The sequence below is a fragment of the Macroventuria anomochaeta genome, assembly GCF_010093625.1.
Source record: "Macroventuria anomochaeta strain CBS 525.71 unplaced genomic scaffold BU25scaffold_1, whole genome shotgun sequence".
Taxonomy (NCBI): domain Eukaryota; kingdom Fungi; phylum Ascomycota; class Dothideomycetes; order Pleosporales; family Didymellaceae; genus Macroventuria; species Macroventuria anomochaeta.
Window position 1 is genome coordinate 75103 of NW_022985362.1, and position 21949 is coordinate 97051.

At 53.0% G+C, this 21949-nt stretch overlaps 8 protein-coding genes across 8 annotated transcripts; 6 read left to right on the plus strand and 2 right to left on the minus strand.

The window, feature by feature from the left end:
* Positions 1-87: 87 nt before the first annotated feature.
* Positions 88-1994, minus strand: BU25DRAFT_355241 (TPT-domain-containing protein). Its single transcript, XM_033699572.1, has 2 exons — positions 1428-1994; positions 88-1377 (listed from the first exon to the last, which is right to left on the minus strand). Exons 1-2 carry the CDS (start codon positions 1788-1790, stop codon positions 154-156), a joined length of 1587 nt encoding a protein of 528 aa, XP_033567350.1. The 5' UTR covers positions 1791-1994; the 3' UTR covers positions 88-153.
* A 124-nt stretch (positions 1995-2118) lies between these two features.
* Positions 2119-5447, plus strand: BU25DRAFT_1139 (uncharacterized protein). Its single transcript, XM_033699378.1, has 2 exons — positions 2119-2370; positions 2421-5447. The coding sequence occupies exons 1-2, from the start codon at positions 2211-2213 to the stop codon at positions 4994-4996; spliced, it is 2736 nt and encodes a 911-aa protein (XP_033567351.1). The 5' UTR covers positions 2119-2210; the 3' UTR covers positions 4997-5447.
* BU25DRAFT_464027 (ARM repeat-containing protein) lies at positions 5048-8083 on the plus strand (the record flags this gene model as incomplete). The annotated part of the gene is made up of 5 exons (XM_033700111.1): positions 5048-5817; positions 5907-6755; positions 6812-7441; positions 7494-7773; positions 7827-8083. Exons 1-5 carry the CDS (start codon positions 5521-5523, stop codon positions 8081-8083), a joined length of 2313 nt encoding a protein of 770 aa, XP_033567352.1. The 5' UTR covers positions 5048-5520.
* Positions 8084-9465: 1382 nt separating this feature from the next.
* BU25DRAFT_329215 (uncharacterized protein) lies at positions 9466-10465 on the plus strand (the record flags this gene model as incomplete). The annotated part of the gene is made up of 4 exons (XM_033699566.1): positions 9466-9506; positions 9558-9709; positions 9764-10210; positions 10320-10465. 4 exons carry the CDS (start codon positions 9466-9468, stop codon positions 10463-10465), a joined length of 786 nt encoding a protein of 261 aa, XP_033567353.1.
* Positions 10466-11016: 551 nt separating this feature from the next.
* Positions 11017-12003, plus strand: BU25DRAFT_722 (uncharacterized protein). Its single transcript, XM_033700220.1, has one exon. The coding sequence runs from the start codon at positions 11198-11200 to the stop codon at positions 11867-11869; it is 672 nt and encodes a 223-aa protein (XP_033567354.1). The 5' UTR covers positions 11017-11197; the 3' UTR covers positions 11870-12003.
* A 137-nt stretch (positions 12004-12140) lies between these two features.
* On the minus strand, positions 12141-13624 carry BU25DRAFT_405101 (ras-related protein rab-like protein-11B). Its single transcript, XM_033699699.1, has 5 exons — positions 13506-13624; positions 13434-13446; positions 12995-13384; positions 12839-12919; positions 12141-12654 (listed from the first exon to the last, which is right to left on the minus strand). Exons 1-5 carry the CDS (start codon positions 13524-13526, stop codon positions 12524-12526), a joined length of 636 nt encoding a protein of 211 aa, XP_033567355.1. The 5' UTR covers positions 13527-13624; the 3' UTR covers positions 12141-12523.
* A 195-nt stretch (positions 13625-13819) lies between these two features.
* Positions 13820-18535, plus strand: BU25DRAFT_355258 (uncharacterized protein). The gene is made up of 5 exons (XM_033699573.1): positions 13820-14136; positions 14296-16722; positions 16835-17310; positions 17358-17776; positions 17829-18535. The coding sequence occupies exons 1-5, from the start codon at positions 13938-13940 to the stop codon at positions 18325-18327; spliced, it is 4020 nt and encodes a 1339-aa protein (XP_033567356.1). The 5' UTR covers positions 13820-13937; the 3' UTR covers positions 18328-18535.
* A 737-nt stretch (positions 18536-19272) lies between these two features.
* Positions 19273-21257, plus strand: BU25DRAFT_405105 (amino acid permease-like protein). The gene is made up of 2 exons (XM_033699700.1): positions 19273-20103; positions 20153-21257. The coding sequence occupies exons 1-2, from the start codon at positions 19556-19558 to the stop codon at positions 21072-21074; spliced, it is 1470 nt and encodes a 489-aa protein (XP_033567357.1). The 5' UTR covers positions 19273-19555; the 3' UTR covers positions 21075-21257.
* The last annotated feature ends 692 nt before the right edge of the window (positions 21258-21949 follow it).

Here is a 21949-nt window from a genome sequence, read left to right on the forward strand (position 1 = left end):
TTGTCAAGTGCGCCATATGAATCTGTTAGCAGCTGTCAGTGTAACAATGTCTAGGCTGCGAACAATGTGCTGCGGATTTCGCCATATGTACACGTTCATTCGTCTATCATCTATTCATATGTATACATCGAGATATTACTATACACTAGCCTTCTACCGTCGCCATGTCTCTTCTTGCTTCGTGCCTGGTGGGAGATAGCTTGAACCCATGTCAGGCCTTCTGAGGCCTGCGTCGTCGTCTCTCTTCTCGTCTCTCGCTACTGGGTATGCACCTGTACCGGCAGACATCGTGGCCGGGCTCGCAGTGAATGTAGGTCGTGACTTGACGTCTGTAGCCAGAGGTAGCAGTGTCCCTTGGCCCTTCGACTGCAGTGCTCTTGCGCGCTTGTCCGCTTTCGCTGCATCTGACGTCCTATCGTAGAGGTACAGGCCGATGAAGGTCAGCACGAACCCAAATGCTTGTGTATTCGTCAAAGGCTTCTTGAACCAGACAACGGCGAAAACGATGACGAACACGCGCTTGATCAGACTCGCAACGGAGTAGGTGACTGGTGAGACCATAGAGAGCAAGACAAAGGCGACGATGTTTTGCCCGAAGTGGAAGGTTCCATTGAACAGGAATTCGAGAAGAAGTCGTCCATGGTCGTAAGCACCGGGTTTCTCAGACAGCTCGATCGAAGCATCATGCAGAAAGTCTCCCAATAGTGTGAACCCTTCGGACCACAACCAGAGAGGGAGCGTGAACAAGAACGCCAAGCCAGACGAGTAACAGAGCAAGTTGAGCTTGTCGGGTTTCGTGAACTTTGTGGGCGGCAGTCCTTCCTTCTCGGCGGATGCAGCATCGTTGAAGATCTGCTTGGACACGATATTCTGCGTCACAAAAACAATAGCGCTGGCAAAGGCCATCACAAGACCAAGAAAATTGGCGTTGAAGTCCGCGGAACATGCCAAGATGACACCAAGCGTCAGAGGTATCAGAGACAAATACGTCGGTATGGAATACGATATGCCGAAGGCGAAGCGGTATGCCAGCACCGTCATGAGTGGGGACAGTCCTTTGATGGTGTGCACCAGCGACACCGGGATCCTCGAAGTCGCATCCGCACTCAAGATGTGACCGCCGATCATAAACGCGGTAAGGGGTAAAGTTGCGACGATGATCTCCTTGTGTGGCCGGCGGATTCCATACTTCAGAAACGGCATTGCCTGCTTCATGCGCGGGTATCGTTTGGCCAGCGCAGCTAGTATTATGCACCACCCCGAGACGAAGGCGAATTGGACGGTCGTGAGCGTTATCGGTTTTGGAAGCGCAGTGAGGATGGCCTTCGAAGACATGTTTGTGAAAATGGAGGTCATATACCAGACACCGCAGAGCAACTGTGTCCATCAGCATTTTGACGTGTTTCCCACAATGTATTATGACGTACAATGAGCTTTGGAGAGAGCGGCGCCTTGAGCGCATCTGCGATTTCGTGCGCATTCTGGCTGACGCTGCCTTTCCGTGTCCTTATTGTCTGGAAAGCCTCACTAAGACTCTTCTGTCTGCCGTGTCTGTTGGAGGGCCCTGATATCGAGTGGCTCACAAATCCTACTCTTGCTTCTTTTCGAGGCTGCCACCTCTCCGAAGGTAGAGCATAGCCATTCGTATGCGCGGCGTGGCTAGGGCTCGCATTGCGAGAAGAAGTCAGGCCGAATGGCTCCTCCTCATGTGTTGGAAGTAGGTCCGGCTCAAAGGCGGGGAACTTGAACGTGGCATGCGGCCCAGCATCTCGCGCGTCTGTGGTAGACATTGATGCTGAGGTGCAGGAGTCGTGGAGATCTCGTGAATTCTATGATTAGGCCATAGGCGCGGCGGGCTGTCCCGTATCTGCTGGCGTCCTCGCTACAAGGTCCTAACGGATGCTGGTCGTACAACAACGGCCGGTCACAGCTATCCAAGAATTCGTCAGGTGTCGCGGAGCCTGCGCGAAAAGGTTTCTGGTGTTGAATACAAGTCTCAGCGGCGGACCGCTGCTAGACGGCCGACGCCATCATCAACGCGTCCGAATGCAGTTCAGATCTACTAGTTTAGCTGCAGGGGTACGTTCACCATCGTGCCAGATGCCAGCCACCAGCTTAGTAACATCTTGCAAGCAACAACAAACCTCAAGTTCAATGCTGCAGCTCACAGTCGGCATTGACTCGTAAATCTAAATTGAGGCGGTTGCACGATGCTTGCCCCTTCACATTGCCTGCCGTCGGTGTTGTTGCTGTTCCTGCAGCTCTGTCCATTATATCATTGCTCCACTTCAACCCCACTCGAGCACAAACCCCTGTTCTCCTTCAACAGCACATGGGAAGTTCTTGGGCCATTCCAGATAGGCACACGTGGTACGCATAAGCTTGCCACAACGACTATTTCATTGCTGATATCTCGATAGAAGCCACGTGGGGCGCGGATCCTCTTGAGTTCAATGGTGGATTTAGGAACCTGGAGTATGACCCTCGAGCAGTTTTCCGGAGTTCCCTACTTACGAATGGTACTGCATATTGGAACATCACGATCGCGGAAACCTCCAGTAGCACAACATCAGGCAATGCCTCCCTGAGCGTTGGTTACTCCAATGTCGACTGGGACTTCCTTAAGACCGTCTATGGATGGGCCTCCGTCCAATATCAAGCTTGGGCGCGTGGAGAGCTGGTAGTTGGCGGCAATGAGACCCAACACATCATCCTCCACACTGATGCCATACTGGAATTCTGGATCAACGATACGCACTCCTTTGGTGGTGACTTCTACAGCTACCGTAACGCTCCTCCTGTGTTGCACCTCGAACCAGGGCGTCACCGGATTGACTTACGACTTGTGCGAGATGTCAGAGCATTTGGAGGTATCCTTAAGCCCACTATCGATGTCGTGGTAGGCGTTGAACAGGTTTCTGGAAGTCTGGACCTAGCGAAACCTGGTATTCTCATGTCCGATGTTATCGATGGCAAGCTCGCAACACCACATGGCTCCGTGACCTTGCGTAACACCGGTGCCCGTGATATCGAGATCACTGGAATTCATGCTGCCAACGTTAGCACCAATGTCAGCACTTTGTTTCCTTTGTTGAGGTTGAGCACGGATAGTCAAATGCTGGTAGCACGAGGTGCTAATGATCTGACTTCTGGACAGGCGACCGACGATAGAGCTGAAAATGCTCAAGGTTATGGCATTGTCATTGTCGCAGGCCAGACTAGGCCTGTTGCTTTCAACATCACACTGCCCACTCACAAAGCTTCGTCATTAGCCTACAACATCACATACAAAGTCATTGACAGCAGTGAACACTTAAGTCTTGAAGTCACTCAAGATCTCAAGCATGTATCGGCCTACGATCCCCACAAGATTACCTTTTTGCACCCAGGCGGCATAGTGTCTTATGCTATGCTCCGACCTCCGGCAAAGAACGCCACCTGTCGACACAAGCAAACAAAGGTACCGGTCCTGCTGGCCCTACACGGAGCAGGCTTGGAAGCCGATAACTCCATGGTGACTGGAGCCTTGGATCCCGTTTCTGATCTTTGCGCCTGGATAGTCTTCCCTACTGGCGTGACAACCTGGTCTGGAGACGACTGGCACAATTGGGGGTTTGCTGATGTTGAGGCCGCTATCGATGTCATACCTGCTTGGATACGATACGGCAACTGGTCAGGCTCAGGTGTTGATACAGATCGATGGATCGTATCGGGACACTCAAACGGCGGTCAGGGCACATGGTATGCTGTCACTCACCGGCCAGACAAGGTGCTTGCTGCAATACCTGTGTCAGGCTATGCAAGTATTCAAAAGTACGTGCCTTATGAGCTATGGCAGCCTGCCGATCCTAGGCGGACTTCAGTCATCAGCGCATCAATGAACAGCTACCGACACGAGATGCTCATGGCCAACGCCCGCAGTATCCCTATTCAACAGCAGCACGGAGAGGTAGACGACAATGTTCCAGCATACCATTCTCGGTTCCTTGCTCAACAACTTCAGCTTTCAGGCGCGAACTCAACTTACCATGAAGTACCGAATCAGAATCACTGGTGGGACGGAATTATGACTACACCAGAGCTGATCGATTTTTACTACAACCAGACTAGAAGCAAAGAGAAATTGCCTCGTGAGTTGGACGAGTTCAGCATCGTCGTCGGTGACCCTGGCGACATGGGCAGCAAGGGCGGGGTTAGAGTCACGCAACTGGAGGATCCTGGACAGTATGGCAGAGTGCATGTAAAAGGCCGCACTGTGAAGACATCGAACGTTCTTAGCATCGAGTTCGGCCCTCCATTCTGGAAAGATGCCATCATGATTGACGGCCAAACACTTGAGCTTGCAAGCGCTGCTGCAAACACTGACACCCCAGTCAGTGTACGCTTGTCTGGCGACACTTGGGTCACGGAGGCAGTGAGTACAACAAAAAAGTCACCTAGCAGACGAGGTCGCCAGCTCGGATCCATGAGGGCGATACTGCGCACGCACGGTCCGATCACCATTGAGCATCCAGGTACTGTCAACACCTCGCACCTTGCACTTCAGGTGTCTCGCAACCTTCACCAGTACTTCCGCGCCGACACCATCATCTTCAGTAAGACCGCAAACAGTGCGTCCGCCAACGTCACGGGCAACGCCATACTTCTCGCTCTTGGCGATGCTCTTGAAGGCGCTGTTGCGGACCTCCCCATACAGGTGTCTTCATCAGGGATCATTCTGCGTGACAGTCGTGGGCGAGAGCAACGGTACGACGAAGCGCGTGGTTCCGTTTGGCTCCGACCACTGGAAGGTGAAAGGCTTGAGCTGGTACTCTGGGGAGCTGACGATGAAGGTCTGACGCAAGCTGCAAGGTTAGTACCGATGCTCACAGGCGTGGGTCAGCCGGACTTTGTGGTTCTAGGTGAAGAGGCGAAATGGAAGGGCGTCGAAGGCGCGCTGGCTTTAGGTTTCTTCGACTCGCAGTGGCAGGTCACTGCATCTAGTTTCGTATCTTGAGGTATGCATCTCTTGGACAGCGGCGATATTCGGCGCTATTCATCTTCACCTTCACCGTCTGAACAAAGCCAAAGGCATTGTTCACGCTCATTCGTCCAGATTTTACTGGCTGATGATCAACTTGAGCTTAGTGGTGACCGCGGATTGGCGACGCGCCTGCGCGACTGCCCTTTCCATCACGCCTGCCGCTAGTCGCCGCCAACAGCTATCGTCACTTCGCTTCCTTCCCCATAACTCCGCCTTTTCTTTCCACTTCGACATTCCACCGCAGTGCAACTTCTCCTCACTGCGCTCACATTCCCTCCGTCCTTTCCACTTCGTTGCTGCTAATTGCAAGCTGCTAATCTAGTTTGCATCTTCTGCGTTTCTTCTCCGCTTCTTCATCTACTTGGCCATATACGTCGCCAACGGAGTATCATCGAGCAGCTGTGTCTTGCATATTATCTTCGCATCTGCCCAGTCACCTCAGACTACGCACATCTCTCGAATCTCTTTCATCTACCTGCACCTCGCCGCCAGCAACCATGGCCTTCAATATAACTTCAGACGGCTCGCCTACCCCACGCAAGGGTCCCACCCGGTTCAACATGCCTCCTGGAGACCTGAGAGTCAACACTTCACCAGAGGTACTGGGCCAGATCAATGGCATCAGCCAGAACTACTACCCTTTCGGCCTTCATCCTTCCTTTGGCTCGTCGTTGACATCCAATCTGCAGGGTCTCAAGCGGCCACTCGGTACTTCCACCACCATGGGCAATGTTGCCATGCCTTCGATGCCGCAGCAGCAGCAGCAGCAGCAACAGAACTTTGGTGGCTTCAAGGTCAGTCATACCTTCATCTCGCCGTCCGGCTAAGCTTTGCCTTTCGCCTCACACCTTACGTACTCACAACATGCTGACTGATGGATAAGAACAAAAGTGACCACTATCAAGACACTTCAGTCATGGACTCGCTCCTGCAGCGTCTCAATGAGCGATCGTCGCCTGATGACCCCTACAAATCCTCCAGCAGCTCCGTTCCAATCACACCAGCTACCGAGGACTACGCAAGCACCCCACCTACCATGTCTTCGGCAAATTCATCTGTTCTCGTCAACGCTGTGGAGCTGCAGAAGATTAGGGACGAGCTACAGGCGGCTAAGGACGAGATCGCTCGCATGAATCAAGATGCGCACAGTCATCTAGTCGCCAGATCTACGATGGAGCATCTCAGCCAGTCGTCCGAAGCTGACTACGGTTACGTCGGCGAGGTTACGGAGCAGACCCTTACGCAGTTGCAGAACAACTTCAACGCCTCAACTCGTGTCAACGATGGATGGGGTAATGATGCAGCTCGCCCATCGTACAACACGAACAGCAGCTTTGGATCTCAGTATCAAGGTCAAGCACAGGCTCAGGCCCGGCCCCCAGTCCCAATCGGACAGCCAACAGCACGACGCGGCAACAGCTACCTCAATGAGCCAACCCATTTCCCTCTTGATCAGGGCTTCCGCGGTGGTGGCCTGAACAACGGCATGGGCAGTTTCATGGGAAATGGGATGGGCACTGGCTTCAACACTGGCTACAACAACAGCATGAACAATCCGCCAAGCCGCCCTGACTCCGCTTTCGATCCGGCCTACAACCAGTACGGAGTCCCGCCTATGCAAGCTGCGAACTACCCTGCTCCGATTGGAACTATCGGTGGAAGCAGGCTGTCTCCTGTCGCAAACGAGTTCGATGTGTCGACTGGCATGGGTCCATCACCATGGAACTCTCAGGTAAGCAAAACCAACGACCATTGAATGTTCTTGACATGTACTGAGTATCTCTGCAGGCTCCTAGTGAGGCTGGTGGTTCGCAATACATGCCTCCTGTTGAGCCCATGAACTACCGTCGGCTGCTAGATCGCAACATGAGCTGCAACTGGAAGTACATTGTAGACAAGATCATCTGCAACAATGACCAGCAAGCTTCGATCTTCCTCCAGCAGAAGCTCAAGGTCGGTACACCGGACCAGAAGTACGACATCGTCGAAGCTATCATCGCTCAAGCCTACTCCCTGATGATCAACCGCTTCGGTAACTTTCTGGTTCAACGCTGCTTCGAGCATGGTACACCTGACCAGATCATCGCTATTGCTCAAGCGATCCGTGGCAACACGCTCGCTCTCAGCATGGACGCTTTCGGATGCCACGTCATTCAGAAGGCTTTCGACTGCGTTCCTGAAGAGTACAAGGCCACCATGGTCCACGAATTGCTGCGCCGTATTCCAGAGACCGTGATCCATCGCTATGCCTGCCATGTCTGGCAGAAGCTATTCGAGCTTCGCTGGAGCGACTCTCCGCCTCAGATCATGCGCTATGTCAACGAGGCGCTCCGAGGCATGTGGCATGAAGTCGCTCTTGGTGAGACCGGCAGTCTGGTCGTGCAGAACATCTTCGAGAACTGTCTGGAAGAGGACAAGGTGCGCCAAACACACTCTTCCCACTCACCTGGATATTACTTACCAGTCACAGCGTCCTTGCATCAACGAAGTTCTTGCTAGTATCGATGTTATCGCTCACGGCCAATTCGGCAACTGGTGCATCCAGCACATCTGCGAGCACGGTGCTCCCGCCGATCGTAGTCGCGCCGTCGACCATATCCTCCGCTTCGCGACCGAATACAGCATGGATCAGTACGCCTCCAAGGTTATTGAGAAGTGTCTCAAGATTGGTAACACTGAGTTCCTGGACCGGTACCTGGAGCGCGTCTGCGAAGGTCGCCCTGATCGCCCTCGCATGCCCCTGATTGACAGTAAGTAGTGATGCTCTGAATTTTCTCTTGCTCTGATGTTGACGTTCTCGTAGTTGCCGGAGATCAGTTTGGAAACTACCTCATCCAGTACATCTTGACCAACAGCAGCGCGCAGCACCGTGAGATTGTTGGCAGCCACATCCGCAAGCACATGGTCTCCCTCCGCGGTTCTAAGTACGGCTCGCGCGTCGCCATGTTATGCTGCAACCCCGCCGTCACTACACGTCCGGGTCCGCCCGCTGGTATGGTTCCTCGATACAGCAACAACCCCGTCCCTCGTACCGCCACCTTTCCTGGCACCTTCCGTTGAAGGTCGTATCTGATAGACATATCTGGCTCCAACATACGCCGTTGGTTATTGTAACCACGAACGCACTCGTTCCCGTTGTCGATCTCACCAAAGAGATATTCCCAAGCTACAGTTCATGTCGAAAAAGATTGTCGAACCGATTGGGATAAGACGAAAAACCATTTCCTAGTGTTAGTCGGATCAACATCGCTTCTCGAGACATGTCTACCCACGATATGTCCTTTCTTGTTTATTTCAACATTTTCTTTCTGGGTTGGCAGTTGGTACAATAACAGGATGCTCAACTGGAGAAGATGTCAAATACTGGAGCTGGATCATTGTGCATGCTTACTCTTCTCATAGAAGTACCGCTGATCGAAAGGAAACATGGCTAGGTGACGGCATGAACTGGTTGTAAACATTCCTCCCAAATATAAGCAATTGCGCATTACGCTTGTGCCTCCTTGTACAGTTCCCGAATATGTCTAGATGGTATTCCTTTGAGCTGTACTTGGTGTCACATTTCAATCATGTCATGAGGCGCGTGCAACGTGCTCCATGGCTCCTCTGCTGGTGTTGAAGACCGACTCTGCGGCGAGTTCCGGGATCGGTGGCAATTCGGGGATGCTCGGAGCAGCATAAATCAGTCTTTTGCAAGACGAAACGTTTACGGGATGAAGGACCGAAGTTGTAAAGGATCGATTGCAAAGCACAAGAGTCTCAGAATCACGAGCAAATCTTGTTGTGGCGGACGTGCCCGAGTTATGTGAGTCGATGGTCCAGGAGCGGTCAGCGGCAACGCTAAAGATGCCGCAGCGGCCTCAACGCATGATCCGAACAATTTGCGATGCACGAGTCCCAGTCGAGACACATTGTTTTTGGGACCTTGCTGACTGTTCGGCCTGTTCGGCGGCAGGGCTGATCGATCAGGTTTCAACCTTGGTTGTTTGCGCGTGTGTTCAGATGCTTGGTGACCCGGGCTTATGAAGTCACGCCTTGCAGTGCTATATGGAGCTTCAATATGAAGATGCAGAGTATGACAATGAGAACAAAATGAAGAGGCGACTATCACAGCCCCTCATCTGGATGTACGAAGCGGAGAAAGAAGGATCTGGCGAGCACACGATCAGGGCGCGGTGGTCAGATAGTCGGGAGCGAGGCCGCAGTGGCAGGGTTTGCCGAAAGGCAAAGCGCTAAGCTGCCGGATAGTCGGCGACGTCACCATGGTGTAGGTTTGAGCGCTGTGTTATATTTTATAAGCATTGCGTGCGCCCGTCTCCACTGCTGGTCTTTGATCACAAATCACTCACCTTTTTGCGAGCTTTATACCCTACGACTGTGTCTTGTGAAGACAATAGAGATTCAGAGCGAGAAGTAGTACAGAACAAGCCTGAGCACACAAAATGAAGGTTCTCACGCCAGAGCAAGAGCAGGCGCATTACAAGTGAGTTTTGCGTGCGGCGAGCTGTGGGAGAAGCTGCTAACAAAGTAAAAGTGCCTCAGTCAAGGGCGGAACAATTGGTGGTCTCATCGGTACAGCAGTCGGTATCGCCGCTGTAGCTGGCGCGAGCAGAAGATACCCATCGTTCAGGGCGCTCACCCTGCCCTTCCGCGCTTTCCTCGTCACATCCTCAGGAACATTCATTGGTATGTCACACTTCCCAAAACACCGATATCTCATTCCATACTAATTCGTTACAGCTGTCATCGCCGCCGACCGCGCCTCCGCCCGATACGACATTGAAAACACGCCCGAGAAGAAAGCCCAGGTCCAGCGCGAAAAGGAGCGCGAAGCCCTTCTCGAGTCCAACAAAACCGCCTTCGAGCGAGCCAAAGAGTGGGCCACCGAGAACCGCTATCCGCTGCTCTTTGGCTTCTGGATCGCCTCCATGGCTGGCTCGTGGACCATGGTCAACCGCAACCCCTACCTGAGCGGCTCGCAGAAGCTGGTCCAGGCGCGTATGTATGCCCAGGGCGGCACGCTGGCAGCGCTGCTTACGAGCTTTGCGTTTGAGGGCAGCGACGCGGCGAAGGGAAAGGGAAGGTGGGAGACGATTAAGGTGCTGGATCCAAACGATCCTACGCATCAGCATATGATTGAGAAGAAGATTCATCATGAGAGGTATGCTGGTGAGGACCGGTGGAGAGGTACGTTCGACCCTGTTTGCGAGTGGCTATTGATGAGTCGTGCTTTGTCATGATGCACAGCATTTTGCTGCGGAACTGGTGAGAGTTCTTTGCTGACGAAAGATTACAGAGATGGTCGAGGCTGAAGAGGAGCGCTTGAGGGAGCGCAACGCCCACATCGAGGCCAAGCGCGAGCATCCCGAAGACAAGAACAAGCAGGAGGCAGCCCAAAAGGAGAAGAAGGAGGAGAAGGACAAGTCTGGTGCTAAGGCCTAAACCCCTCCATCTTGACCCCTCTCCGCACCATTCTCACCCTCTTCCGTCCGACACACCCCAACTCTCTGATCGAAGTGACCACAGCTTCGTGTTTCGATGACATCGAGTCCTACTATTTCCTGGCGTTGGGCGACTGCGACCCTTTCACGCACCTATGACCTATGTACTAGTAGTGTTTTGCCGATAGGTCTGAAAAACCGGCTTTGACATTGTATATATCAACACCTGTATGGGTGTTACGATTCGCGAGCTCAATTGAATGCTTTATGATTTCTATTACTATTGTTTCTAGTGCCCTTTCCGGTTGGAATAAGCAATGCTCAGAGCTACAGCCGAGTACTATATACTGATGGTTATGCTGATGGATCATGCTCGACGGACGCGATCTGTTATTACGATTTGTAGTCGTGGCCTTGGGTGTACTACATCAACGTCACTCTTACCCCAGATCGCGGGTCATGGTAAAGTAAGGTCTACCATGACGTCAGCAATTCAGCGCTTAAAGGAGTCACGGACGTCACACATTTTCGCGCCTTGGCCACTTGTAGTTTCATGCACATGTGTAGATACCCTACCTTTAGCGATTCCCAATTCACTCTAACAAGTCTCAATGCCGGAAGTCCTAGCCTCTCGATCCAAATATTCAGTCACTGACGGTCCGCTTACGAAGCAATCAAAAAAGAATAGCAAAGGTGAACAATACGAAGAACGAAGCAGAGAAACGAAACAATAATGCCAGCCGACTTCGACTCTCTCTCAAAGCAGTTGCTGCATCACGCGTCCCTTGTCCAGGCGCCACAGAAAGCCAAAAATGAAGCCTTGACGGGCAAGATAGCGGACATGAATCTCCACCCCACTCTAGAATCCGCCCTGCACATCCTAAACCACGACCTGCCTTCCGCCCACTTCCTCGTGCGACACATGCAAGCCCCGCCCGCTTTGGAAGGCATGCTTACCCACTCCATCCTGCACCGGTGCGAGGGCGATTTCCGGAACGCACGGTTGTGGCTGGGCGATGTGGGGGATGCAGCTGAGGGGTGGGTACCGAAGAAGAGGGAGCAGGAGGAGAGGCTGAGTAGGGATGTCGCTGAGAAGTGTAAGGGGGGAAAGGAGATTGAGAAGAGCTTGTTGGAGTGGGTGTATGGGGCCGAGGGTGTTGAAGCGGGGAAGACGTTGGTTGATGATGTGGAGGGGTGGAGGAAGAGGAAGGGTGGAGAGAGTGAGGAAGGGAGGCTGAAGGAGAGGATTAGAGAAGAGATGGGAAAGGTGCTTGAATGGTGCGTGAAGAAGTTTGGGACGCAGCAGTACACGGATGCGAGCTCTGCCTGGGTCAAGAATAGCGAGGAGGTACAGAAGATTAGTAATGATATGGTTAGTGGGGACAAGGGGCATCGAAGGTTCTGAGGCGATTGGCATGGATGACATTCTTGGGCGTAGGATCGCGTGTGGGTGATGGACGTCGAGGTACGCTGTCTTCGAACAGAACGGTAAGAGGGTCCAGAACGAGGTGCTTGAAACGAAAGTTCGAGGCGTTGAGGATAGGATGCTGGCAATGATTAAACTCGTCGTGACGAGTAGGGCGCAATGCTCTGGAGGAATGAAGCGCATGAACGCTGCTAGGTTTTGAATGAGAGGGGACGGGTAGACAACGATCAGTCTTCAAGTGAGACGCATGGACAGAGATATGATAGTGGATATACGCTGCATTGCATTGTCATACAGCAGCACAGTTACATTACCACCTTCAACTAAAAAGAAAAGACCCCTCAACATGCAGGAAACCAAGACACAGACCTCTAGGCCGGCTCATCCCAGCACAGCCAAGCGCCTGCAATGGAAGCAGAAACAGGAAGCAGATGTTGAAAGAGGGTTATCGACCAAATGAGACATCCTGGACGCCGTGAAACTTGACATGACTCGTGGACATTTGCACATGACAGGCGTATCTGGTCGTTCAGCGCAGCGCATCGCGCTTTCATACGCTCAAGCGCAGGTCTCCATCGATTGTGCGTGAGACGCAAGCGCAGTGCGTCATGGAGGGCGCGGGTGTGTATCCGTCTAGCAGCATCCCTTCTTCTGCTCTGCGTCGGCCGACTTGCTGATCTCGAGGACCTTGCGCTCGCCGCCGAGGACGTTCTGACTACCTTCTCCCTGGTCGAGTGCCTTGCTGGAGACGATGCGGTAGATTTCTGGTGTGGTTGTCAGCGCAATGCTTGGACTCAATTACGAGCGGCACAGCATGAGGGGTAATAGCGAATAAGTGGCGGTGTGCTCGTATCCACACCAACGACACTGCCACCTGTTCTTCATGCAAAGTCGTGTATGTTGTGTAGGTGTCGTATATCGCGTGCTGGGAGTGCGTGGAGCTCATACCTGTAAGAATGTTCTGGAAAGCAAGCTCGACGTTGCTGGCGTCCAGGGCAGACGTCTCGATGAACGAGAGGTTGTTCTCGCCTGTAAGTGACCAATGTCAGCGGCTGTTCATAATCCAGCATATTCAACCGCATCTCGCGAACCAGAAACACGTACTCGCAAACTGCTTGGCCTCCTCGGTGGGCACTGCCCGCAGATGCCTCAAATCGCTCTTGTTTCCAACCAGCATGATAACGATGTTCGAGTCGGCATAGCCGCGCAGCTCTTTCAGCCACCTCATAACGTTCTCGTAGGTCTGGTGCTTGCTGATGTCGTAAACAAGCAGCGCTCCTACAGCGCCACGGTAGTACGCCGATGTGATGGCGCGGTAGCGCTCCTGGCCAGCTGTGTCCCAAATCTGTGCCTTGATCGTCTTGGCGTCCACCTGGATCGAACGGGTAGCGAACTCGACACCGATGGTCGACTTGGAGTCGAGGTTGAACTCGTTACGGGTGAACCTGCTCAACAGGTTGGATTTACCGACACCTGAGTCTCCGATGAGGACCACTGTTGGGTATTAGCGGGCGAGGACATGAGGCGCAGAGGGAGTATGCACCCTTGAAGAGAAACTACAGCCAACATGTCAGTATGGGCCACCAATAGCGCACATGTCGCACAGGGAACTCACGTCATATTCGTCGTTCGCCATGGCTGCGGTGAGCGGGGGAGGAGGTGCGCAGTTGGGGGAAGCGCTCGAGATTTGGCGCTAAAGTGGTAGTCGGTGAAGGTGGTGGGCAGAGTGTGGTGTATGGGCGGTGTAAGGCTAAGACAGTGCTTCGACGTAGTTCGTGTGTAGTGATTTGGCTGCCTCCTGCCTCGACAAAGCAATGCGTGGAGCAGCTGCGGCAGGTGCCAAGTCAAAACTGGCGCTAAGGATCACTAGCGTCAGACTATCTTATTCCAGAGCAGCTATCAACTCGACTATTTCACGTCAACCGAACGGTCAATTGTGAGAGGCGCAAACGGGTCGCAGTCGCATTCGGCACCTCCAGGCGAGCGTTGAACACTGGAGGGGCAATTCTCTTCTCAACGCCGCGCCTTTTGATTTTGGCCAATCAAGATGTCTGCCTTGGAAAAGTTGCACGAGGTCATGTCCGCAAGATATGACCTCGTTGAAGACTACGACACCGATGAAGTATCCGTCACTTCTACTGATGCTGGCGACGAAATCTTCTACAATACAGATTGTATCATAGCGGAAAATCCAGAAGAGGACGCTTGCTACCTCGTCAAATGGGAAGACTACCCACTGCATGAGTACGTCTGTGAACACGCCTAAAAACTTCAGCACTAACATGGTACCAGCTGTAAGTGCTCACCACAGCTTGGTTTGAACAAGTCAAATCGTAGATGCGTACCCTAGGCTTGCATCGCCAACCTGCCTCATTACAGTGACAATGCATACTGACTGCCCACAGGTACTTGGGAGCCTCCTATGAATTTGGACGGCACTGATCTCATCTCGAGTTGGAAGCAGATCAGACAAGAGCTAGGTGAAGCTGCCTTTCAACGCGAGAACGAGAAGAACATAGCGGCTTTTGAGGCAGCACAGGAGAGGGCTGAGGCTGCCAAAGAACGCAAGTATGCAAAGCGCGAGAAGAAACGCCGTAGACTGCAACGGAGGGACCGTACAGTGGTTCCCGACGACGACAGTAGCGATGAAGAACCCTTGGCTTCAGTACGAACGAGGACTGCTGCAGGGGACAGTCTCTTTGTGGAGAATCAGGGGCCGTCAGTTCCAGCCACATTGGTTGCTACAAGGCAGCCTCCTGTTGCTCGCAAGGCGCCGTTGCAGCAATCATCTTCCGAAGATGAGTCAAATTCAGATGTCCAGACTTCCGACGACTCGTTAATGGGCGAGCTGCGGAGAAACAAGAGAGCCCAACGCAAAGCAGAACGAAGCGCGGCAAGAAGCTCAACTGGCAATTCTCTACTCCAGCCAAAGCGTCCGAATACCACCACGGCTCCTTTGGAGGCAACATCGAAGACCTCCACGGTTCGCGAGAAGTCAAAGCAGCGATCAACGGTGTCTGCAGTCTCTACAAAACCCACAGCAGAGAGGGCTCACAGCACTGTAGTGACTACGACTAGTGCCATGCGCGCCATCAGGACTGTACCACAAAAGCAAACGAGCCGCGCGATTAACATCATCGACCAACCCAGGGAGCAGCAGAGGAAAGCTTGGTCAACCGACAATCACTACAACAAACTCAAATATCGAAGCCTTGCCGAGAAACGATCTCGCACTGAAGGAACTCCGGACTTCAGCGCGCTTGATTTTGTGAATGGCCCGCCACCTACATTACCCAAAGCGGCAGCATCAAGATCGTCTGGTGATCTTTACGGGCGTCGTGAGATCACAAATCGTCGCGTCCGGGAAGAGGACCCAGATGATCTACCACGACAAGGCCTCGGAGAGGGCTCAGCACCTCTCGCAGACTGGGAGGTGGACAAGGTGCCGTTGATGTGTAACGCCTGGAAGCTCAGTTCAAATTGCCCTTACGGTGCGCGAAAGTGTCGTTTCATGCATCGAGCATTTGATCCAAAGGGCCGACCATACCAACTAGGCGATTATGATGGACGGATACCTCATAAGTACCGCAAGCCACCAATTACATGTCCCTTCTGGTACAAAGGAGACCAGTGCAAGAGAACCGCAGAAGAGTGCTTGTATGCACACGTAGATACAGGATGGGCTGAGTACAACGGGCAGCCGATCCGTATTGAGCATCTTCCAGAGGCCTCTGCCACCTCTGCCGCCCGAGATGTACCACCGCACCTAGTTCCGTTCAAGTTTCAGGATCCCCCAATAACGTGTTCCTTCTGGCTGAGAGACCCCCACGGATGCGTCAGATCGGAAGAAGTGTGCAAATATGCTCATTGGAACACAGGCTGGACGCATGAAGCTGATATCAAGGGTCAACCAGTACGGATAGACCCAACCCTGAAGCCTCGTGGTGGACCACCCAAATATGCCAATCCCCCCGTGACATGCCCTTTCTGGTTGAGATCGGAGAAGGGTTGTACCAGGACAGCCGTTGAATGTAAGTACGCTCATCGAAACACTGGGTGGGCTCCTCCTGGAATGAGCAGCGACCAAGCCCTCCCTATCAACCCTCATGAACTTCCACGCAGCCAGTCTTTCAGAAATGAGCCAGATGTTTCGAATCTTACTCCACTCCGAACGAACAGCAATGATCAAGGCCTGATCGTGGCGGGCCAGACAGTGTCTTCTGGCCCACCAAGTCAAGCCAACAAGGGCATCACTTGTTCCTCTTGGTTGAGAGATCCGCTTGGTTGTTTAAAGTCAGAAGAAGCATGCGACTATGCTCATAGGAACACTGGATGGGCGACACCCAAGGACAGGCCGTTCGACAGCCCTGTAGCATTGGATCCAAACCAGATACCTCGATTTCATCGCGAACAGATGGGAGACAGACTTGAGCCGAAGTACGGTAATCCACCGGTCACATGCCCGTCTTGGCTGAGAAACGAAGATGGATGTCGCAAAACCGAACAAGAATGCCAATTCGCCCACAAGAATACCGGTTGGGCCCCACAATATGGGGAAGGGGGCGGTCCAGCTGTGGAAATCGATCGAAAAGGAAAGCTCCGTGGTAATGAACCAGTCCGCAGCTTCGCAACAGATCACTCGGCACCAAAGAATGGCACCCCTCCAATAACATGCTATTTCTGGTTGGAAGGAGCGGGAGGCTGCGCCAGAACAGCTGAGACCTGCAGGTTTGCGCACAGAAATACTGGGTGGATCACATATCTTGGAGCAGTGAAGAACTCCCATCCTGAGCAGATCAATCCTAAGAGGTTACCCCGGTTCCGAAAATACGGTAAGTGCTTTCATGAGAACGACATCGCTTAACCCGTAGCAATATCTTCAACAACACACAAGCTTGTCAACAGACTGCAAGATATGTCACAGTCCGCTAATCCAAAAGACAGACCCGACGGAGAACTCTAGCATGCCAAACGGTCAAAGCATATTACCTGCACCAACGGCACCATCTCATTCCGCAGACGAGCCCGGTATCGACATTTCTGGTCATACTCCTGCAGATATCGTGAGCAATACAGCACAGGCTTCTGAGCAACAGCTTGTTCAGAGTCCGCTCGCGATTGAGGATGTTTTGCCGAAGCAGTCACTAGCTGCTGCATCAGCCTTGCAGCTAAATGCGAAGATTAAGCAGTTCTACAATCTAGACATCACCGAGATGTTCCACTCAGGCACACCGGGTGATGACGAAATGCTTGAGAAGAGAGCGATGCTACTGTACCATCCCGAAGAACATCCAGAAGACATTGAACTGATCACACGTTGGCTTTTGATGCACGAAGTCAAAGTTGGAAATCTTTGGTATGATGGTGCCTGGGGTCAGTTCCAGCAAGAAACATCCAAAGGAAAGTCAGGTATCATCATCGTACGTTGACCACTCCCGACTTATTGCACACGTGCTAACGGTTTCAGGTGCATCCGGATTTTGAGCAGTATGTCAACCTTCCAGGCTTTGGTGAAGTGCTTAAGCAGCGGATACGTGTGTGGTCTGTTGGCCTGCAGCCACCCCCTGGTTTCGAGGTTGGTGTCTCGTCGGATCCGCCAGAATTGCGACATTACTGTATCGGTATCTTTCCCCACGGTGGCTTCATCTACATCACCGACGACGTCTTTGAGCAGAAGCCGCAGTTGGCGCTCAGCATCGTGAAGCTTTTTTTTGCCAAGATCGAGCAGCTGCGTAGCCTGGATGGACCTGTTTCGCCGTGGCAGGAGGTAGACGACGCGTGTGTGCTCTGGCGACTTTGCGTTCGGCCTGAGCTGATGGAGTATCTGTACCTGAAGTGCGAGGACAACTCAGCGGAGCTTGCAGCGGGAAACCCTGACTACCTGAGGTAAGATTCCGTCAACACTCTCACACGTTATCTGCTAAACACTACGCTGTAGCCGCGCCGAACTCTACCAACTACTCACATTAACCAACTACATGGAGCAAGATCATCACATCGAGCCGCTCAGCATTGTCCAAGACAAGTACCCCATCCTTTCCGAGCGGCGTGTCATCGCTGAGCACCAACCTCTCGACTACTTTAACCGCCTTGCGAACAGCCAGGAAGATGCTAATACACACATGATCGGGTACTACGCAGCCATGCAGTCTGCCGACATGCGCCGCGCCTACCGACAGTTCTATGTCGTGCACACTGAGCCTGAGGCATCGTGCGCTCAGCGGTGGAAGGCGAGCATACAGAACATCGCTGATGTGATTACGCCAGAGCAGTGCATTGAGGAGCTTGGAAAAGCAAGCAAAGAGAGCTTGTTTGACTTTCTGGACTGGGCTATGGGGCCGAAGGAGAAGAAGAAGGGCTTAGATGTTGTGTCAGAGGAAACAGAATTTGGCGAGGCGCCCATGGAGATTGAGCCTGTCGAGCACACAGCATACTAGGATATGTACATGGCTCTCGGGTCTCTTTCGAATGTCCTTGCAGAGTCGCGGCGTAAAGGAGAAGGAGTAATGCGCGAAGATACCCAATCTGAAGAGGTCTTTTGACAGAATCAGCGTCGTTGGTGCTTTCGCTCAGTGCAATTGCTCAGTACAACATCATGACTTTACAATCAATGGAAGATGATTCATCCTTCATCGGTGCTCGTGCTATCTACTGCTCAGTGATGTGATAGCGTAGATACGTCGCCACTTCCGACAATCGGCCGCGCTGGGGGCCAACCCTGACGCGGCCCCAGATGACGCACCTGGCGTTCACGGCTTGGCTCGGTGACATCTGCAATTTGACAACAGCGCCGTGAGGGCTTGATAGGCTGCTCGAATCAACCTAGACAACGAACTACGCGCGAGACAAGACCTCGGCTGATACTCCAGGCCACGATAAGATCAAGATTGCTTGTGAGATATGCGTGAGGCCCTGCAGATGTCAAATGCACGCTGTAGTCGCGTGCATCGAGATCCGCACTTTGTGCGCGCGGAGCCTCTAAAGAGCGCATCCACATCAGCAGTTTAGCAGCCTTTTAGCTCCCTCATACGCCCGCGATCTGGACTCCGCCTGGACTCTAACTGCTTTGTGGGTTCCCCGCAGCTGAGTAGTTTGGCGCTTTCGTGTGGCTTTTCTGCACGCGACGTCTCTCGTGTTATCAATACTGCGCTTCCCTCTTCCGTCTGCATACTTAGAGCGGCCGTTCTCCCACGTGCGGTCAACTTCACATCGCACACCACGTTGCGCAACATCGAATCTCCTGTAGAGTGTCGCATCGTCGCATTGCAGCGCAAAGCCGGAGCCGGGTGGCTTATCACGACAGCAAAGAAAGAGACAGCCTGAGGCAGACAAGATGGATGCAAACAAGAGAAGCACGAGTATCACACAAACGGGTGCGGAAAGGAAGACGAGCGTCGCGAGTGGGAATAAGGATCCCAGCGCTGATGCAGCGCTCGCGAAGATGGGGTATGCGAGTGAGTTGCCACGGAATTTGAGTATGTTGAGTGTTTTGGGACTGTGAGTGCACTATTTCCTCCAACCTCCCATGGTCTGCATTTCGACTCCTACATCCTTCCATTAGAAATCTGGATACACGCGATTGAGAACTGGTCCGCAATCGGAGTTGTTTGATGAGATGGGATTAGATGGAGTGCTCACTGACGCACACGCAGCTCCTTCGCCATCATGGCCGTACCGTTTGGTTTGTCTACGACCATGTATATCACCCTCACTGACGGCCAATCCGTCACCATCCTCTGGGGTTGGATCCTCGTCTCCCTGATCTCACTCTGCATCGCGGCCTCGCTGGCCGAAATCTGCGCCGTCTATCCAACTGCGGGAGGCGTTTACTACTGGTCGGCCATGCTATCAACCCGTCAATGGGCGCCCATCACCTCCTGGGTTACCGGCTGGTTGACTCTTGTGGGTAACTGGACGGTCACGCTGAGTATCAACTTCTCAGGGGGCCAGCTCATTTTGAGCGCGATTACGCTGTGGAACGAGGATTTTGTGCCGAATCAGTGGCAGACGGTGTTGATGTTTTGGGCGGTCATGGCGATCTGCATGCTTGTTAACATTTTCGGGGCCAAGTACCTGGATTTGATTAACAAGATCTGCATTTACTGGACGGCGAGTAGTGTCATCATCATCATGATCACGCTCTTGACCATGGCGGACGTAAAGAGGGATGCGGACTTCGTATTCACGCATTATGATGCGAGTGCGAGTGGGTGGTGGGTAGATCGGGTCTCGTTCGTAGGATCGGAAGCTGACGATTTCCAGGCCGAGTGGATGGGCGTTCTTCGTTGGTCTCCTTCAGGGCGCGTACGTGTTGACGGGATACGGAATGGTGGCAGCCATGTGCGAAGAAGTGCAATTTCCCGAACGTGAGGTTCCAAAGGCCATCGTCCTGTCAGTTGCAGCTGCGGGTGTGACAGGTGTCATCTACCTCATCCCGATCCTCTTCGTTTTGCCAGACGTACAGCTACTCCTTGAGGTTGCCAACGGACAGCCCATCGGTCTCCTCTTCAAGACCGTAACTGGATCTGCTGCTGGAGGTTTTGGACTTCTCTTTTTGATCCTGGGCATCCTGTTCTTCGCCGGAGTCGGTGCACTCACTGCGGCGTCTCGGTGCACATACGCTTTCGCCCGCGACGGCGCGATTCCTGGATCGAGGATCTGGAAGAAGGTGTCAAAGAGGTACGATATCCCACTTGCGGCCCTCGCTCTTTCTACTGCAGTAGACTGCCTCCTTGGGCTTATCTTCTTCGGTTCCTCCGCTGCGTTCAACTCGTTCACCGGCGTTGCAACGATCTGCTTGTCGGCCAGCTACGGCATGCCTATCTTGATCTCGGTCATCCGAGGGCGTCAGGCTGTCAGGAACTCGTCGTTCTCACTCGGTCGCTTCGGTTATGCGATCAACGTCGCGATGATAGTCTGGATTTGCTTGGCGCTGGTGCTGTTCTGCATGCCGGTCAGCTTGCCGGTCGAGCCAGCGACAATGAACTACGCAAGTGTGGTATTTGCTGGGTTTGCGCTGATTAGTCTGATTTGGTACATCATTCGCGGCAGGAAGGATTTCAGTGGCCCTCCTGTGCCGCAGGATGTTGCGCCTGGTGAGGAGGTTGCGGTTGCTGGATTGGCGGTGACAGATAGTCAGCATGAGAGGAATGGGGATATGGAGGCCAAGGGTGAGAAGCTGTAGATTCACACGCTATGGCAGTTGCCGAATCGAGAAGTTAAACGAAGGCTATCAAAATTGATGCTCACCAACCTGGGCGGCTCTTGCTTGGAGTTGATGAGTTACTCGAGACTTCTTTCCTCACGTTCCGGACGTAACTTCATGAAACACACTGAGACTTGGAAAAACATTCGCACAGGAACTGCCAGTTCAACAGGGTCTCAGTGGTGAACGTTAGAGTGAATGGGTTTCTCCAGAGTCGAGCTCGACGCGCTAGTGTGGCCCCACAGTGGCGCGGGCCGCTCTCCACTTTACGCGACAAACACCGCCACACGTATGGACGCGTCGTTCAGGCAATCTGCCCTTGATAGCTTTGAGGTAAGTTATAGACCTTGTTGTGTTGCTTTTGATAGATCTGTCTATCACGGAACACGCGCCAAGTTGATCTGTTACGCCTATCCAGGCAGCAGCTACTGACAAGCATAGCGACAAGACATGGTACCAGTGGTGATAGACCTGACCGTCGATTCCGATATCGATAGTGAAGATGAAGGGATCATTTCCTCTCATATCGCTCCGGTAATGCCGAAAGCGGCACCGCCTTTACTTCCTACTTCTCGATCGCCCAAAGCTCCAACGCCTGCGGTGCGATGGTCAACGACCCCAGTTCTCCTGCCAGACAGCACAGCCAATGCCCAGCTCAGACAATCTGCAGGCGCACAATCGAACCGTACCCGCACTTCGATAACGACTACACCTGCAAGTTTGAGCAGACCAGCAGTCGCCACAACGTCCGCGAGCATGGGGCGCAATGCATCGACCTCGATCGGCTGTGCCCAAGCACAAACTACTACTACAGGCATCACAAAGGGAATAAAAGGCGTAGAACGCGGCTCAAA

Excerpts from the sequence above, each read along its gene's own strand:
- BU25DRAFT_405101 (XM_033699699.1), bottom strand. The coding sequence starts at position 13,526 with ATGGCGAACGACGAATATGAC. Across the intron at positions 12,920-12,994 it reads GGAGGCCAAGCAGTTTGCGA|GCGAGAACAACCTCTCGTTC; the intron begins GTACGTGTTTCT and ends GGTCACTTACAG. Across the intron at positions 12,655-12,838 it reads TTTCCAGAACATTCTTACAG|AAATCTACCGCATCGTCTCC; the intron begins GTATGAGCTCCA and ends CAACCACACCAG.
- BU25DRAFT_355258 (XM_033699573.1), top strand. The coding sequence starts at position 13,938 with ATGTCTGCCTTGGAAAAGTTGCACGAGGTCATGTCCGCAAGATATGAC. Across the intron at positions 17,311-17,357 it reads GAAAGTCAGGTATCATCATC|GTGCATCCGGATTTTGAGCA; the intron begins GTACGTTGACCA and ends TAACGGTTTCAG. Across the intron at positions 17,777-17,828 it reads GGAAACCCTGACTACCTGAG|CCGCGCCGAACTCTACCAAC; the intron begins GTAAGATTCCGT and ends ACTACGCTGTAG.
- BU25DRAFT_1139 (XM_033699378.1), top strand. The coding sequence starts at position 2,211 with ATGCTTGCCCCTTCACATTGCCTGCCGTCGGTGTTGTTGCTGTTCCTG. Across the intron at positions 2,371-2,420 it reads ATTCCAGATAGGCACACGTG|AAGCCACGTGGGGCGCGGAT; the intron begins GTACGCATAAGC and ends ATATCTCGATAG.
- BU25DRAFT_405105 (XM_033699700.1), top strand. The coding sequence starts at position 19,556 with ATGGCCGTACCGTTTGGTTTGTCTACGACCATGTATATCACCCTCACT. Across the intron at positions 20,104-20,152 it reads GATGCGAGTGCGAGTGGGTG|GCCGAGTGGATGGGCGTTCT; the intron begins GTGGGTAGATCG and ends GACGATTTCCAG.
- BU25DRAFT_355241 (XM_033699572.1), bottom strand. The coding sequence starts at position 1,790 with ATGTCTACCACAGACGCGCGAGATGCTGGGCCGCATGCCACGTTCAAG. Across the intron at positions 1,378-1,427 it reads CGCTCTCTCCAAAGCTCATT|TTGCTCTGCGGTGTCTGGTA; the intron begins GTACGTCATAAT and ends TGATGGACACAG.
- BU25DRAFT_722 (XM_033700220.1), top strand. The coding sequence starts at position 11,198 with ATGCCAGCCGACTTCGACTCTCTCTCAAAGCAGTTGCTGCATCACGCG.